A 16,141-nucleotide genomic window follows, 5' to 3' on the forward strand; every position below is an offset into this window, starting at 1 on the left:
AGAGGATGGCTGATTTATTAAGATGAACACTCAGTAGACGCTGCTGGAAAGCTCAAAAACGTATTTCACTCACAAGTCTACTTTCAAATGAGACACTTTATGTTTACATTGTTGAGTGTGTGGAATATAAAATGTTCGTTCTACTCCACAATATACACAGACACCCAGGAACTACAACACGCACATTCCTTTATCAGGCAGGAACCAGAAAAAAGTGTTACTGAGGCTACAGAGCACAGAGAAACTACTCAGAACAATACTAGTAAAAGCTTTATTAAACTTTTCCTCAGTCTAATTGTGGACAAATATCCCTGCAGTTGAAATGTGACATACAGTAGAGAAGCATAATTTAATTTATTAAAAACAAACAAACAAAAAAAAATCAACTATACATTTCCTTTGTAGTTATTATGAGGTTCCTCAAGGTAGATGTTGCATTTGTCAAAAACACAGAATACTGACGGATATTTTTACGGAGGAAGCAGACCAAGCCACTTTAAGAAGCTTGATCTACTACAGACGGACGGTTAATGGCTCACATAATGGGAGATTTTACTTTTGTTGACTCCACTTTCTCAAAATGTTCTCTGCTGCGTCCAGCGTGGAGTCCTCCTGTTGGACAAAAACAATGACTATGGTTAAAAAGTGCTGACAAAAAACAACAGAGTGAGACATTCATGTCAGTTAATCATCCATCCATCCATTATCTATACACCGCTTAATCCTCACTAGGGTCGCGAGGGGGCTGGAGTCTATCCCAGCTGACTTAGGGTGAAGGCAGGGGACACCCTGGACAGATCACCAGTCTATCACAGGGCTACACTTAGAGACAGACAACCAAGCACACTCACATTCACACATACAGACAATTTAGAATCAGCAATTAATTAATTAATCAACATGTTTTTGGACTTGTGGGAGCAAGCCGGAGAACCTGCAAACTCCATGCAGAAAGATCCCGGGTGTCCTCACCAGGACGCAAACCGGTGACCTTCTAGCTGCGAGGCGACGGTGCTAACCACTGATCCGCCTTACAGCCCGTGTCAGTTAAGCATGTGATGGAAATTCCTGTGAGAACGTGGGAGCAGGTAGATGAAATTGATTCGTGCCAAGAAAACTCGGCGGATCCAGGGAATGTATTATAACGTACAAGTTATAAGTGTTTACTGATTAGAAGCTTGATAGAGGACAGTCAGAGATACAAGTAAACACTATCCTTATCATCCCAGTTCTGAATTTCCTCCAGCAGGGTATGTATTAGTCCTCACAGAGCTCATCACATGCCCAATCAAGGTTATTTTTTTGACATAAGACAAAAGCCCAACAGCTCCACATAACCAAATGGTCCTGGCTAAATAAACAGGTAAAGAACAATTGTTTACTTGTACATTCCCCGTGTGCACCTTTAGAAACACTGTTCTGTCAATCAGACATGTATAAGATAACTTATGGACCCTCTGGCTCATTCCCCAGAGCAGTTGTAGTAGAAAGTCCTTCACAAATTAGGTTGAGTTTACCTTGACAAAACAGAATCTGATGTATTTGTCAAACTCCTTCCCGTGCTCTGGACTGTAGAAAGCAGAGACGGGGATTGTTGCCAAACCCTGCAGGAAAAAAAGCCAAATTAAATATGAAAAGTTAAGGAAAATTTTAAAAAGGAGGAAAAGTTGAAGACATTCCTAATGTCTTGAACTGCACTGTTTGCTCAAGTCAAATGTTCCATAAAACATTCCCTCCTTCATCCAAAACAAACTACAACAACAATCTTAAAGAAGTCTTTACCTTCTCTTTAATTAGCCATTTAACAAATCTGAAGTCGTGGGATTCATCTGTGCTGCTCTGGTCATTTAAGTCCACCTCTGTTGGAAAGAACAATTAGTTTAGTTGCACAAATCATGAATGGATGACACTGAATGCAGCGGATTGTTGGTCACTTACTGACAGAGGAGATGTCTGTAACCATGAAATAGCCTCCCTCTGGCATGATGGGCTGCAGACCCACACTCTGCAGACACGAGGCCAGCTTCTCTCTTTTGTGGTGCAGCATCGCAGGCAGCTGCTGGAAGTAGCTCTCTGGTTTCCCAAACAGTTCGTATTCCCTCTCGAATCCACGAGCTACTGCCTCCTGTTGGTGACAGGGAGGGATGGAAAGACCTGAGTAGGATCTACAAGAGTTTCAAAGGTATAAACTTGAATTGACAATTTTGGTGACAGTTTGGTAAAGCAAAACATTTCAAACACACCAATGAATACAACAATAATAAAGCATTAATTAAACACTTAAACCATGATGTTTCACGAAAATTTTACTTAGCGAGCTTAAAGAGGAAAGGAAAGGAATAATCCTGGCTGCTACAATATTAAATGCTGCGTCACTTCCATTTCTCCACAGACTAGCATGCTCTTTTGTATTGTTGGAGGCTCTGGAATTAAAACTCTCAAGTTATAAATGAAGAAATGTCTGTCTGTCTATCACCCTTTATGTGAGTAATTTAAAATAAAAGTTTCTTGACTATAACTGTAAGAACACAAAACTGATTAAAATGTCAAGAGAAGGAACCAAACGTCTTTTGGTGGGTGGAAGCGATGACAAAGTGGGAATGTTTTTTTTAAGGACTTATGCATTTACCTGAGCAGCCGTTGCGCAGTGGTAAACAGAGTTCTGATGGATGGTTTTCATGTGTTTGATTAAATTCCCAGAGCCCATGGCCCAGCCAACCTGAGAAGAAGAAGAAACACCATTAATGTCTTGGCTTTGTTTGCCTCAAGTTATAGTTTACGTCCATGTGTGTCCAGACTCTTCAATATATGCAGCAACAACTTTAAAATGTTTAAGTGCATTGAGAGAAACAAAAACATAGTCATGTCCTTGTATGTATTCACATGCTAAACCTTTAAAGCTAATTCTGATAGGAAATAAAGTTGTAGACGATGCTTCAAATATGCTGCAAAGAAGCTACTAACCCAGTAACATTGAGCCTTCACTCACACACATCTTAAAAGTGGGCATCCAATATGTGAAATATAGTCATAATCTTCCCTTCTGTATACGTGTGTGCACCAGAAACCGATTTTGAAGAAGAGTGATGATACAGAAAGCCACACCTACAAGATAACAGGACTGGTTCATTGAGTTTGTTGCACAAGAAACCCCAAAAGTCTGAACCTGTGTTTTTGAGTATTGTAGTGTAGTGTAGTATTAAGCGGAAGTGTTCAGCCATGACTGCCTTTGTGGCTCATGCTGCGTGTTCCAGCATATAGAAAACATAATATGGACATATTCGCAAGGCAAAACACTTTTTTTTTCTCCACTGGTTGGGATCTTTAAGAGAAATAATGTACAGACAACCTGAAAATATAATGCTTGATCGACACGGATGCATAAAAGTCAGGTCATGGTAACAATGTGCAGCCAAGAAGAAGACATGACAGTCTGGTGTTACCTTCCAGCCAGTAGCACTGAAAGTCTTTCCAGCGCTGCCAATAGTGACGGTTCGTTCCCACATACCAGGAAGGCTGGCTGTCAACGACACACACACATAACAAAACATACTGAGAATGCTGCTCTCTGGTTTGTGTGCGTCCTGCTGAGCTCTGGCTGTATCTCACCTATCTTTACATGCTTGGCTCCATCATAGGTGAGCCACTCGTACACTTCATCACTGATGCACAGCAGATCATGTTTGATACACAGATCAGCGATCATTTGGAGCTCCTCAGTCTTGTAAACCTGTAACAGATATAGATATTGTATGAAACAACAAAGCCCAATCAATTGGACTTTTCACACACAGGACAGCAGATTTATTGGCACCTGTTTTAAACAGATTCTGATGAATAATATGTGAGCAAAACAAAGAGCTCATTGGAAAAGTGCATCACTAGTCTTACCTTGCCCAGTGGGTTGTTGGGAGTGTTGATAACAATGGCCTTTGTGCGTGGACTGATTTTGCTGGTCAGCTCCTCAGCAGAAAGAACCCAGTCGCCACTTGACAGGACAGTGCTGCCCCCTTTCTGTCATCACCAAAAGAAAAAGAACTAAATATTTCTAGCAGTGATAAATTTAAGTCTACATATGTGACATTCTTGAAATATGTTCCAATATTTTTTAAATACATGTGAAACACTCACCGGTCTCAGCGGTACGTACACAGCCTTTCCTCCAGCCATCACCACCATCGGCTGGTAGCAGTCAAAGAACGGTTCAACAATTATGACCTGAAAGACAAATTCCATTTCTGTTAAACACACAAAACTTGCTAGATGTAATACTTTTTTTCAATTCTTACCATCTATTTCACCCTGTCAGGAGTTTAATCACACACATTGTACATCACATCCATGACTTACACAAATAGTGATTTCTCTGCTCTTATCTTTTCTTTTTTTTCCCCCTAAACACTGATTCACGGCAGAACATCTTAGCCTGACTTGACTGTTGATTTACCTCATCCCCTTCATCCACCAGAGCCTGAAATGCAGAGAAGAGAGCCTGATAAGCTCCAACTGTCACCAGGATGTCTTCAAGAGGATCGATGTCATGTCCCACAATCCTACTGAAGAATTTAGCCAGATTTTTTACAAGAGGAGGATGACCCTGAGGAAAGAAGTAACATGAAAACACAAGGTGACTCTCACTGTTTGTTCCTGTGTCCAATTGTCTTTGCAATGCCTGAATAAAATTAGTGAAAATAATCACAACATAAAAATGAGCATGCTTTTTGCTCATTCATAGAAAGATAAATGTGTGTATTTCCACTTACAAAAGCTCGAGTATACTGGTGCATCGTTGGTCCTCCACTTATGGCTTTACAGAAAGCATCCTGGATAAACTGAGGAGGGGAGAAGTCAGGAAATCCCTGTCCGAGGTTCACTGCTTTGTAGTCTGCTGCTAGCTGTGTGAATTCAACCCTGTTGGTGCGAAACAGGCCAGAAGATGCAAATATGTTACACATAAAGAACCAAAGGTCTATGACCAAAATTCATGTCTGGCGATAGTCACATTATGATACTAGTGCTCATACAACCACATTGAAAAAAATCTGCACATGTAGAGAGGCAACAACATAATCCTTTACAATACTATATGCTTCAAAATACATTTCTTAATTGTTAAAAAATATTTTTCGGAAAAGGGCTGCAAGGTGACTCGGTGGTTTGCACCATTGACTCGCAACAAGAAGGTCACAGGTTTGCATCACCGGAATCTTTCTGCGTGGACTTTGCATGTTGTCTCCGTGCAGCGTGGGTTCTCTCCAGGTTCCCCGGCTACCTCCCACAGTCCAAAAACATGTTGAGGTTAATTGGCGATTCTAAACTGTCCGTAGGTGTGAATGTGAGTGTGCTTGGTTGTCTGTCTCTAAGTGTACCCTTGCGATAGACTGGTGACCTGTCCAGGGTGTTTTTTTGCCTTCGCCCTGAGTCAGCTGGGATAAACTCCAGCCCCCCCGCGACCCTAGTGAGGATTAAGCGGTGTATAGATAATGGATGGATGGCTGCTCGGTGACTCAGTGGTTTGCACCATTGACTCGCAGCAAGAAGGTCACTGGTTTGCGTCACCAGGATCTTTCTGCGTGGAGTTTGCATGTTCTCCTCGTGCAGCATGGGTTCTCCGGTTAATTGTCTGTAGGTGTGAATGTGAGTGTGCTTGGTTGTCTGTCTCTAAGTGTACCCTTGCGATAGACTGGTGACCTGTCCAGGGTGTTTCCTGCCTTCGCCCTGAGTCAGCTGGGATAAACTCCAGCCCCCCGCGACCCTAGTGAGGATTAAGCGGTGTATAGATAATAGATGGATTTTTCGGAAAACAATCTGAGAATCCTTAAGTTTTCTTACAATTTATTTAGTAAGCTGTCCGATGGCACACAACAAATGGAAACCAATAGCAAAATCGGCATACTTCACTTTCCAAAATGTATTTAAACATAAAAAGACCTTTGTTTCTGCAAGCACAAATAAATAGAGATTTTTTAAAAAATCAATTAGGGGCTGTTTTTGATAACCTATTTTTGACTGGAGTTATGCACAAGTACTTGAAAAGCACAAAAAATAAGCAGCTATGTGTTTCCTTGTGTCATTTGATAAATCAGTAACAAAATAACAATTAGTTTTTTCACTTTCCAATTTTAGATTCTCTACTGAATATGAAAATAACTAATATTATAGGGATCTGTAGATTTCAGCTTTATTTTCCCAGGCTTTTGTTGTTTATTTCAGTTTTCTGCCATAACCCACCTGAGAAAATACTACATTTTTGATGCTTAAAAGTAGGACTCAATAAACAGGGACTTTTTAGGATGGTTCCTCCAGCCAACAGAGCAGTGACTACAGATAGAGAGCCGACTGCAGCAGAGTGAAAGCAGTGCATTTTTACACTGATTTAAAATAGGATATTTGGGAAAATGCAGAATATGTGATCCAGTAATCGGCCAGGTTGATAATCGGTGCACCCTAAGCTCAAACATGAATTCTTGTCTTGCAAACCCAAAGGAAAGTCGTGCATTTTAATTTCTTTAGGCTTAAACACTATTTTCAGTTCAGAACGTGACGCATAAAAGAATAAACTGCTTAAAGACAATGTGCCATACAGTCGTCCTCAAATTTATTCATACCCTCCTATTCCCATTAAAGAAGGAAAAAAACAGCTGTCACTGAAATAAGATGAAACTGACAAAAGCAACAACAAATAAAAATTTAATGAAAATCATGGCATTGCTTTTGAATTGTTGAACAACCCTTTGAGCCAATCACTGCAATCAGGTGTTTTCTGTAACTCATCAGCAATGTGCTCTAATTTGTCTGGGACTTTTTTTTTTTTTTTTTTTAAATTCTTTCCACCCACAGTTCAAAAGCAATATATTATTTCACTAAATTATAATTTAGCAAATTTTTATTTATTGTTACTTTTTTCAGTTTCAAGTTATCTGAGTGACTATTGTGAATTTTGTCTTTTCTTTAACGTAAGGGCATGAATACATTTGAGGACGATATAAAAACTGAATGATAAAATCTCAGACTTACTGTTTTTTCCCCTGTTGCACATTCTATAATGGCGTTAATTGCACAGTCAAGCATGCATTTTTAATTATCTGAGCTGAACAGGATTACCAGGTTTATTAAATGGACTTGGTGCTGGGCTGTGAGCCACCCCTGGGATCCACCAATCAGCTGGATGCATAGTAATCAACACAGTGTGGGTTTGTCAATCCAAAGCAAGCGCCAGTAAGTCAAGCGACATTAAATTCACTGAGAGGCTCGATTCAGGACACAAATGTCAGAACACAAGCAGCAGACATTCCTGTGGAGATGTGACAGAGAGAGCAGCTCCTAACAAGCTGTGTTTATTGATGTCAAAGTCCTCCTGTTGTCACTCACCAAACGTTTTTATCCACACCGTCTGTTCTGCGCGCATGAAGTCGCCTGGACATGATTATCTGAAATAAAAGCATTTAGTATTTTTAGTCGCTGTGTGATGGATAGTGTCTCCTCGGTTTATCACAGCTGCACTCACCGCGTGACTGTTTCTAACTGAACTCGGACGAAACACAATCAAACTAGCGGCCAGATTCCTGATTATTCCCATCAGTGGCAATCATCGCCTCGGACAGAACAATGCAGACTTGAAGCAGTCACTGAATAAAACAGAGAAGCGCTCTGTAGACGTTTCTCCTCACCTGACACTCGTGATATATTTGCCTGAAATACTACAGCTGTGAAAGACGAGCAAAGTTATCGTACCTCCCCTTCAACCTCCTTGTGTTTTTATTCTACTTCCTGTGTGGGCGGAGCGAGACGATCAGAAACAGCGACACTGACGGTTCACATCAACAAACACAGTCCCAGCCAGCTCAGGAGTCAACTACTGTATATCGGAAGATAAGGATGTTAGATTTCTAAATGTATTTAAGGTAGTTAAATATTTCTGTAAGTAAGCTTAATATATTTTATTTCCGGGACTTCCAACCATTTAGGAGCCTCCGCCGCCGGTTGCCTGGCAACCTCAAGACAGGCTTTAATCACTGCCCCAAGCAAAGAAGTAGTTCCTCACAAAACTCGAACATAAAATTAAATAATGTCGTTTTTACGTAGTTTCTGTATAGTTTAAGAAAAAAACAACACTTTTTAATTACTGAGCAAGCTTTTTATAACCTTCAGGCAAATGCAAGTAAACTTTCCATTCTTTATGCTATACTAATTTAGCTAACCAGCTGCTTTCTAGCCTCACATTTAGAGAAACCTTCATAAAAAAAAGTGTTATCAATCTTTTTATATAACTCTTGCAATGGAATCCAATGAGCTTATTTCTTAAAATGTCAAGATATTCATTCTTAAGACACCTATAGGCTAGAGTTTTGGTAAAAGAAACAAATCTGACAACAGAAGGTGCCTTTTAGGTTAATTGTAATGAAAGTTCACATTTTATTGACCATGACATACATTATAATACACCAGGACAACATGAAGGTGGACATTTGAACAAATATTTTCAAAATCAGCACACTTCCACATCACCTAAATATGGCAGTGCCATATAAAGAGACTGATTTACTTGTTAAACATGGCATAAGTTATGTTTTCTTCCTCTAAACTGCAGCTTTTTTCAAGTCCTCAGGCAGCACTCTGCCCTTCTTTCGTGCCTTGTTCTTCTTCTTCTCCGTTTTGGCTTGTTTGCGTCTCTGGAGGTTCTTCTTCCTCTTGTCCTGCCGGTGCTGCATCTTTTCTACGACGCTTTCACTCCGTTTGTCCCAGCGCTTCTTCCTCTGATCGTGCCTCTTCTCCTTCCTCTTCAGAGAGGCTCGCAGCATGTCCTCATCGTCTTTGATTTTGATGCCCTCTGCCTTATAAAGCAGGTTGGTCCACTGGATCTTCTTTTCCAGCTCGCGGGCCTTCTCCTCGTCTTTCTCCCTCAGCTGTTCCACCTTTGCTTTGCGGGCCTCCACACGGCTGAGCAGCTGCTTGTAGTTCTTCCCCGTCAGCGGCGTGACCTGGCCCTTAACGCTCTGTTTCTTGTCCTTCTTTTTCTGGATTTTGTCTACATACCTCTTTTCCACCATCTCCACCTTGTTGAAGACAATAGCCGTCTCATTTCTTTTGCTCGAGGCAGGGGCAGGCTGTTGTTCCTGTTTTATCTCTGGAACCAGCTCCTGGCCATTTTTTTCAGCCAGTTTTTTCATGAGAAATTCTTTTCTCTTCCTCTTCTTGCGCTCCCGCTCTAGCTTTCGCTTTGCTCGCTTTGCCTGGACTGCCTCTGATAATGCATCCTTTGGAGGTCCCTTAAAAAAAGAAGGATCAACGTGATTAGTTTCTAACAAACAATAAATGGTGTGGAGTATGTGGTGGCACTGCTTTCAGGAATTTCCTAAGTACAATAGAAGTCAGTCTTCCTTATGTTGAACAAAACAGCACATACTTTTTACCAACCAAATTACACTATAAAAAATTGCTGCCATCACCACACCAATCATTTAGAACGATGGAAAGGCTATTTCTTTGCTTTGTGTGTGCTGGTCACAGCTAAGACTTGATTAAACTCCATAAATACATTCTGTTATACATGAAGCGTCATTTAGGGGATCTGATGTTGCATGTGATCTTTCAGTCTGCACTTGTTTCCAGTTACCATTAGTATGAGTATAAGAACTTAGAAACAACCAATCGCTGGAAGAAGAGAACATCCGAAAGAAGCCTTTAAAGCTGGTATTGACTTGGTTTACTAATGTTTTTCAGCACTAATTTTAAATATTGCATACCTGCCCTCTGGATTCTTCAATCTTTTCATGTAGCCTCTTGCGCAGCACATCTCTTGTGGAGAAGCTGGAGTCTACATTTCCTCCTTGAAAAAAGAAAATAAAAACAAAATGAGGCCCGTGGCTGCAAAGAAAATCCTGAATTAACACGCCAACATTAGAGTGTTACAGAACTTGCATGAACCTTCTGTACCTTGAGGCTTCTGTGTCGTAGCTCCGTTTACGCCCTCAGTTTTGGGCCCCTGTGGTTTTGCTGTAGCCGGGCTTTTCTGTGCTGCTGGTGAGGGCAGATGCTTCTTTTGGGGTTTGGAAGTCTTTTCATTGGTGCCCTCGTCTTTAAAATGTTTCTTTTTACATTTTTTCTTCTTCTTTGGTGGACCAGTGTCACTTTTACCCTTGAAATGAACTAAAAACACACAAACATATGTATTAATGATCACATACATTTAACAGAATAACAATCTATTTGACAGCCCTGGCATGTAATTGTCCTTACAGTTATCAGACCAGGAACTTCAACATGTCTAGACAATAATAACTAAGTGAAGAAAAATAGGTCAGTATAGATCCTATGATTTTACTTAGGAGCTGCAACAAATATAAAATTAAATTTAAGTCAACAATAGATGCAAATGTAGTACTTTCTGGTTTCTCTCCTCCTCTGTGAAAGTACACTGAACATCGTTGGGTTGAGGACCAAACAAGACTTCTGAGGACTATGCCTTGGATTTTTGGGAACACTGATTGACATCTATCAACTAACTGATTAAATGGGAAAATACCTGACACACTGATTGATAATCACAATAATCAGTACTTGCAGTCATACTGAATTGTCATTACAGTTACCAGACTAGGAACCACATCATGGTCACGTAATGCAAAGTCGACACAAAGAAGGAAGGAAGTCAGTGCAGATCTTGTGATTTTTTTTTGGTACCACATGGCAAATCTCATGAACGTCTTGTTTCCTTATTTTGTAAAAAAGAACATCCAGTTTCAACTGACATTGTGCGTGACTTTTCTCTTCAAAGACAAGTGCAGCTGACTGTAAACCCGTTTGCTTTTAAATGTGATTGGACCACAACCACAACCTCATTTTTCAAACTAGGTGTCTGAAAAAAAAACACTTCTCTTCCCCCTTTTACTTTTCTGTTGTTTAAGTCTTTGAGGTATAAAAATTACTTTATCAATTTTCTTCGGACTAATTAAAATGAGGCAAATTGTTCTTGCAGTCTCAAATACTAGGTTACATGTGTGACTTTCTCCTCAGATATTGCTTCATTTGAATCATTTTTTATGGCTTTCAAAAGATAAATCAATACAATACAATATTGGGATCCACTTTACTTTCCATAGTTTAATCCAAAACAAAATATTTCTTTGAATTTAATTTAAAATATTATCCAAAAAAACAAAACAAAACATATTTTACAATAAGGACAGAAAACCAGAAGCACAATTAAAATGAAAATGTAAAGTGTTTGAGATTCAGACAACATAGACCCTAACAACTATTTTCTTATCACAAATTATTTATAATTTTTGACCATTATATTTAGCTTAACTTCCTGTAGATTGGCTATTCTCGCTATTTGACATGGACATATGAACACTATCCGGAAAGGCTGCTTATTAAACAGTGTAGCGCCTCCTTTGGTGAACTGTGATAGTAAAACGGAATTTTTATGGCATATATTGAGTTTTACACCTTTTTCTACAACAACGAGCACATAAATCACAAGAGTATACACCAAATATACACCAAAGCAGGAAATTACGGAAGCAAAATGGCGTTGAAAGGTGAAAATTAGCAGAAATATTAAGCTAACATTACCAAAAGGTCTGTTCTTTGGCTCCTGGTCTCGTTGAGTAAAGACTTTACTCGCAAGTTTCTGAATGTACGAGTCCTTAGAGGCGAGATCCATGTCGACAAATTGTCCGCCTTCAATTCGGCTGAAAAAGAATCAAAACGGAGAAATTCACGGATAAAAAATGTCAACACATTTCTGTACGCACGTGTGTAAAAACCTAACGGGGCGGAGCTTCACTGAACCGGAAGTAGTAACACTAAAAACGGCCCCCCTCCGAGCAGAAACATGTCAGTTATGTAGCTGTTATGTAGTCGGTTCTTTCACCCATTTGTACTCGGTTTTCATTATTGTTTTGAACCAGCATGGCTTCTCTGAAACCGCTGCTGTCCTACACGAGCAAGGTGCTTCTGACACTAAAGAAACAGGTAAGTTAATTGTATTATTTACTTCCCAAACAAAACGCTTTGTGAATGTCACCTGAGCTCAGTTTGTTTTATATCTCTGCAGACTCATGTCATTTACATCAAGAGGACGTTGGTGCTGACCAGACTCCCACTCTTCAGACGTGCTGACGGTATAAAAATTATTTTCATTAATACACTTTTATTGGCACTTCTTTAACTTCCATTATTGCAAACAAATACAGCTGATTTAAACTGTTTAAGTGGATAAATTAGTAACAGAAGATAAAATCAGTAATGACGCTTATATGCCATTTATAAAAAAAGAAGGTTTGGTACTAGAAAAGCGTTCCATCCCTTATATGATGTACGGATAATTAGGACTATTAAGACTAACTGAAAATTGTCTTTTAGTAGACGGATGTTTTGGGATGCAAGCCTTCTTATAGTGTCTAGAATGTGATTGGTTGTGGAGTTACTGTCACTCTCCATTTAAAATATCTTCTTTCTGTACCAAAGCCTGATCAAGATCTAACACCAAAATGCCTCTAATCAATGTATTTTTGCAAGTTAGACAGTGTACAGGAGTCTGTTTGACCCTTTTCAACATGCTCATCCTTCTCCTACACACTTCTCTTGTGAAAGAGTTCCTTAGACACAAATTAAGCCTGAAAATGTCATTACATTTAGGTTTAGGTAAAATTATTTGTCAGATCTAATGTTGAACACGTTTCAGATTATTGTCTTTACAACCAATTCCTGATAAATAAATATATAGTTTAAAATGCAAATTGCTCCGATGCCACCATCTATGGTCTTGAACAGCGCCCTGCCCACAGTGTTACCTATTTGTCTACACGTCAAGTAATAACCTGCTACCAACACTGGAGGAATAAATGATGAAAATTTCAATTTTAATAAAGCACATGCAAAATATATCGATAAACCATAGCATTTCCATCAAGGGTTGTGGTGGAGCTATTCTAAATCTTGACTTTATTTTTAATTCAAATGTATATTAGCTCCAAATATCACTTCTTCTCAATTACTAGTAATCAGTTCCCAGCCCTAAAAAAGCCCTGTCACTTAATCCCTACTTTGTAGTAGCACAACAACAAATTACTGACAGTCAGTACTGAATACTGTCTGTAGTAAATCTGGGAAGATCTTGCAAAAATAATTGTAATTTGGTACCATGCTTCAGAATAAACTTAGCAACATTTCAGACTGAGCATCACAAAATCAACAATTTACAATATCCGATGATACCTTTAAACTTTGTTAAACTGACATGTAATGAATAGCATCTACGATATCATATTACCATATCATTTGTGAACAAAGCTTTCTGAGCTAAGCCCAATATATTATTCCTTTACTGAGTGTTCTAAATGACTGCAGTAAGATTCCATAAAGAATCCACTTTGCTGTGTGCATTTCCAGGCAGGTTCATCAACCTCAGCCGACTGTCCAGCACCACAGCAGCAAAAGCAGACAAAGGAGAAGACTCTTTCCTCAAATGGTTCCTGCTGCTCATCCCCGCCACCACCTTTGGCCTTGGTACATGGCAGGTACAGCTAATTTCCTTCTTAGATAAAGAATCCTGATGTATCTTTGCTGTTGTTGGATGGTTTCTACTACTTCCTTTTTTCCCCCCTGTGAAGGTTAAAAGGCGCCAGTGGAAAATGGCCCTGATTGATGACCTGAGGAAACTCACCACTGCAGAGCCCATTCCTCTCCCTCTAGAGTGAGTAAATGATGGCACACCCTCTTAAAAAAATACAGTTTAGGAGCTTTTGTTAACATTGTCGCCATGGTTCTCCTCGCACTCTGTCAGAGTTATGAAAATGTACACCACCAAAAGGCTTAAAAAAGAGAGCACAGCACTTATATATGTATGAATTTATGATGGTGAAATAGGCTTGAATTTTGATAAATATCCAAAATGGTAAAAAACAAACAAAAAAAAAACAAATGTTTGTTCATATATGATAACACAAGAGAAAAAATATGAGTTAGACTTAAGTCAACAATTCATTTTCCTCTTATGCATCCTCCAAAGACTTTTATATTTATATGAAATCAAACAAGCCTTATTATTTATCTTATGTTCATGTCCCTCCAGTTTCTATGTGTACAAATGTTAGTCTCTAATGTGTACATTTGCTTGTCATTTTTCCGCCTCCTAGTCCTCTGGAACTTAACAACCTGGAGTACAGGAGGGTGAGAGTGCGCGGAACCTACGACCACTCACAGGAGCTGTACATCCTGCCCCGCTCGCCAGTCGACCCAGAGAAAGAGGCCCGAGAGGCAGGCCAGCTGTCTTCAAGCGGAGAGACCGGCGCTAATGTCGTCACTCCATTCCACTGCACCGACCTCGGGTAAGGACCCACATAAAACATCACATCGTAGCACCACCTGCACAGTGAGCTTACATTTCATTCACCACTGATCTGTGCTGTTTTGTGTCACTCCAGCATCACAATCCTGGTGAACAGAGGATACGTCCCAAGGCAGAAAATAAGACCAGAGACCAGGACCAAGGGGCAGGTTAGTATTTCAGATGAGGTGGCTGGTTTCACGAAGATATTCTGATCTGTAGTTTTTCAATTTAATGAACGATACACAGAAACAAAGACTGACTTATTTGAAGCCAAGTAGATTAGCCGCCTTCAGAGAGAAACAAGTATGGCTCATTATTTGCTAAGAACACGAGTTGCTTTCTTCTAGTCGCATGAATTTTCTTAGTAAAATGTGTTTTTTTTTTCACATTTTCTGTTGAATTGAATTGCACTGAGCTCAATGAGTTTCAGTCTTTAAAAAAAGGTCCTAATGTTCCCAGAATTTATGGCAAATTTGTCCTGCTTAATGCATTCATGATGAATTTCTTCTTTGTAAAACTAGTTCTTGGTCCCATTTAATATAACACATGATTTCTGACAACAAGCTTTTTGCAGACACATTTCATTGATCTGACTGTAAAACATTTACAGCACCCATTTGGTCACAGCTTCCAACCTCACAAAACCATTAACATCAAGTTAAACTGACTTACACCCAAAGCATGGCTCAGCTCAGGCTTATTAGTTAAACTGTGATACTGTGTTTCTGCAGGTGGAGGGGGAGGTGGAAATAGTGGGAGTCGTCAGGTTGACAGAGGTTCGTAAACCCTTTGTGCCGAACAACGACGTTGAGAGGAACCGCTGGCATTACCGTGACCTGGAGGCCATGTCCCGTGCCACTGGAGCTGTGCCCATCTTCATTGATGCTGACTTTGGTAAGAGCTCATTACCAACAGACCCCAAGATGCTCTCTGACTGGGGTCACATTAAATCTACAGCAGGCTCTGTAGTAATAGTACTACAGGTGTGCAGAATAAAGAAACATTGTCGCCACTTGGCACTATAGAAATGTAATTTGAGGTGTGTTGTTTCATGCAGGAAGCACCATTCCTGGTGGACCAGTAGGCGGACAGACCAGAGTCACACTGAGGAATGAACACATGCAGTACATAATAACATGGTAGGTGGACGCTTCCTTTGTTAAAGTCTCCTGAACATTATGTTGATCTCTTTGGCAGTTGTCAATAATTGTTCCTTTTTTCCCCTCAGGTACGGCTTGTGTGCAGCTACTTCCTACATGTGGTATGCAAAGTTCATCAAGAAGATTAAATTGTGATTTAAGGCAGTGCAATTGTTGTAACACTTGAATACTTTGAAGTGTTGCAATGCGAGCTTCATTTGAACTGTATCAGGTTCAGCCGGCTGCAGATGTTTTACTGATGTGTATGTAAATAGCCTCTCGATACATAATAAATTAATTTAGCTCTGGTCTTTGGTTTACATCGAACATTATTTATGAACTGATGGAAACTCAGTTTTCAGGAAGACAACAGTAGGCAGTGTCGCTGAGATACTATTTTATAGTTATGTAGAAAAAATTTAGATGTAATATTTAGTTAGCGAAGGTATACTTAAAAGCATTGCCAATTAGTTTATGTAATCATAGAAATAATTCATAGATTTCTCCTTAAATTAGTTCTCTCTGCAAGGAGGGACAGCATTTTCTTCCCACTGATGTTTAATCCCTTCTGAATTCCATGCGACCCACCAAAATCATCTATGCACTTATAAAGTAGTAAAATATTCTCACAACCACTTTAAGTTTTGATTTAGGCAATCCA

At 39.6% G+C, this 16,141-nt stretch overlaps 3 protein-coding genes across 4 annotated transcripts; 1 reads left to right on the plus strand and 2 right to left on the minus strand.

Annotated features, from left to right (window-relative positions):
- Positions 1 to 254: 254 nt before the first annotated feature.
- kyat1 (kynurenine aminotransferase 1) lies at positions 255 to 7,732 on the minus strand. 2 transcript variants are annotated; one of them, XM_008301223.1, is made up of 13 exons: positions 7,508 to 7,732; positions 7,372 to 7,430; positions 4,764 to 4,911; positions 4,448 to 4,597; positions 4,132 to 4,218; positions 3,892 to 4,014; positions 3,610 to 3,730; positions 3,444 to 3,520; positions 2,630 to 2,719; positions 1,939 to 2,125; positions 1,783 to 1,859; positions 1,518 to 1,604; positions 255 to 612 (listed from the first exon to the last, which is right to left on the minus strand). In XM_008301223.1, exons 1-13 carry the CDS (start codon positions 7,577 to 7,579, stop codon positions 553 to 555), a joined length of 1,338 nt encoding a protein of 445 aa, XP_008299445.1. In that variant the 5' UTR covers positions 7,580 to 7,732; the 3' UTR covers positions 255 to 552. The 2 variants fall into 2 exon arrangements, with proteins under 2 accessions (XP_008299445.1, XP_008299447.1); XM_008301225.1 differs by having other exon boundaries at positions 7,671 to 7,693.
- A 648-nt stretch (positions 7,733 to 8,380) lies between these two features.
- surf6 (surfeit 6) lies at positions 8,381 to 11,800 on the minus strand. Its single transcript, XM_008301226.1, has 4 exons — positions 11,581 to 11,800; positions 9,937 to 10,149; positions 9,747 to 9,829; positions 8,381 to 9,269 (listed from the first exon to the last, which is right to left on the minus strand). Exons 1-4 carry the CDS (start codon positions 11,669 to 11,671, stop codon positions 8,580 to 8,582), a joined length of 1,077 nt encoding a protein of 358 aa, XP_008299448.1. The 5' UTR covers positions 11,672 to 11,800; the 3' UTR covers positions 8,381 to 8,579.
- Positions 11,801 to 11,816: 16 nt separating this feature from the next.
- Positions 11,817 to 15,790, plus strand: surf1 (SURF1 cytochrome c oxidase assembly factor). The gene is made up of 9 exons (XM_008301227.1): positions 11,817 to 11,982; positions 12,065 to 12,131; positions 13,402 to 13,529; positions 13,623 to 13,705; positions 14,148 to 14,339; positions 14,436 to 14,508; positions 15,073 to 15,235; positions 15,399 to 15,480; positions 15,570 to 15,790. Exons 1-9 carry the CDS (start codon positions 11,920 to 11,922, stop codon positions 15,634 to 15,636), a joined length of 918 nt encoding a protein of 305 aa, XP_008299449.1. The 5' UTR covers positions 11,817 to 11,919; the 3' UTR covers positions 15,637 to 15,790.
- Positions 15,791 to 16,141: the final 351 nt, after the last annotated feature.

The sequence above is a fragment of the Stegastes partitus genome, unplaced genomic scaffold (genome assembly GCF_000690725.1).
Source record: "Stegastes partitus isolate 25-593 unplaced genomic scaffold, Stegastes_partitus-1.0.2 Scaffold1644, whole genome shotgun sequence".
Classification (NCBI taxonomy): domain Eukaryota; kingdom Metazoa; phylum Chordata; class Actinopteri; family Pomacentridae; genus Stegastes; species Stegastes partitus.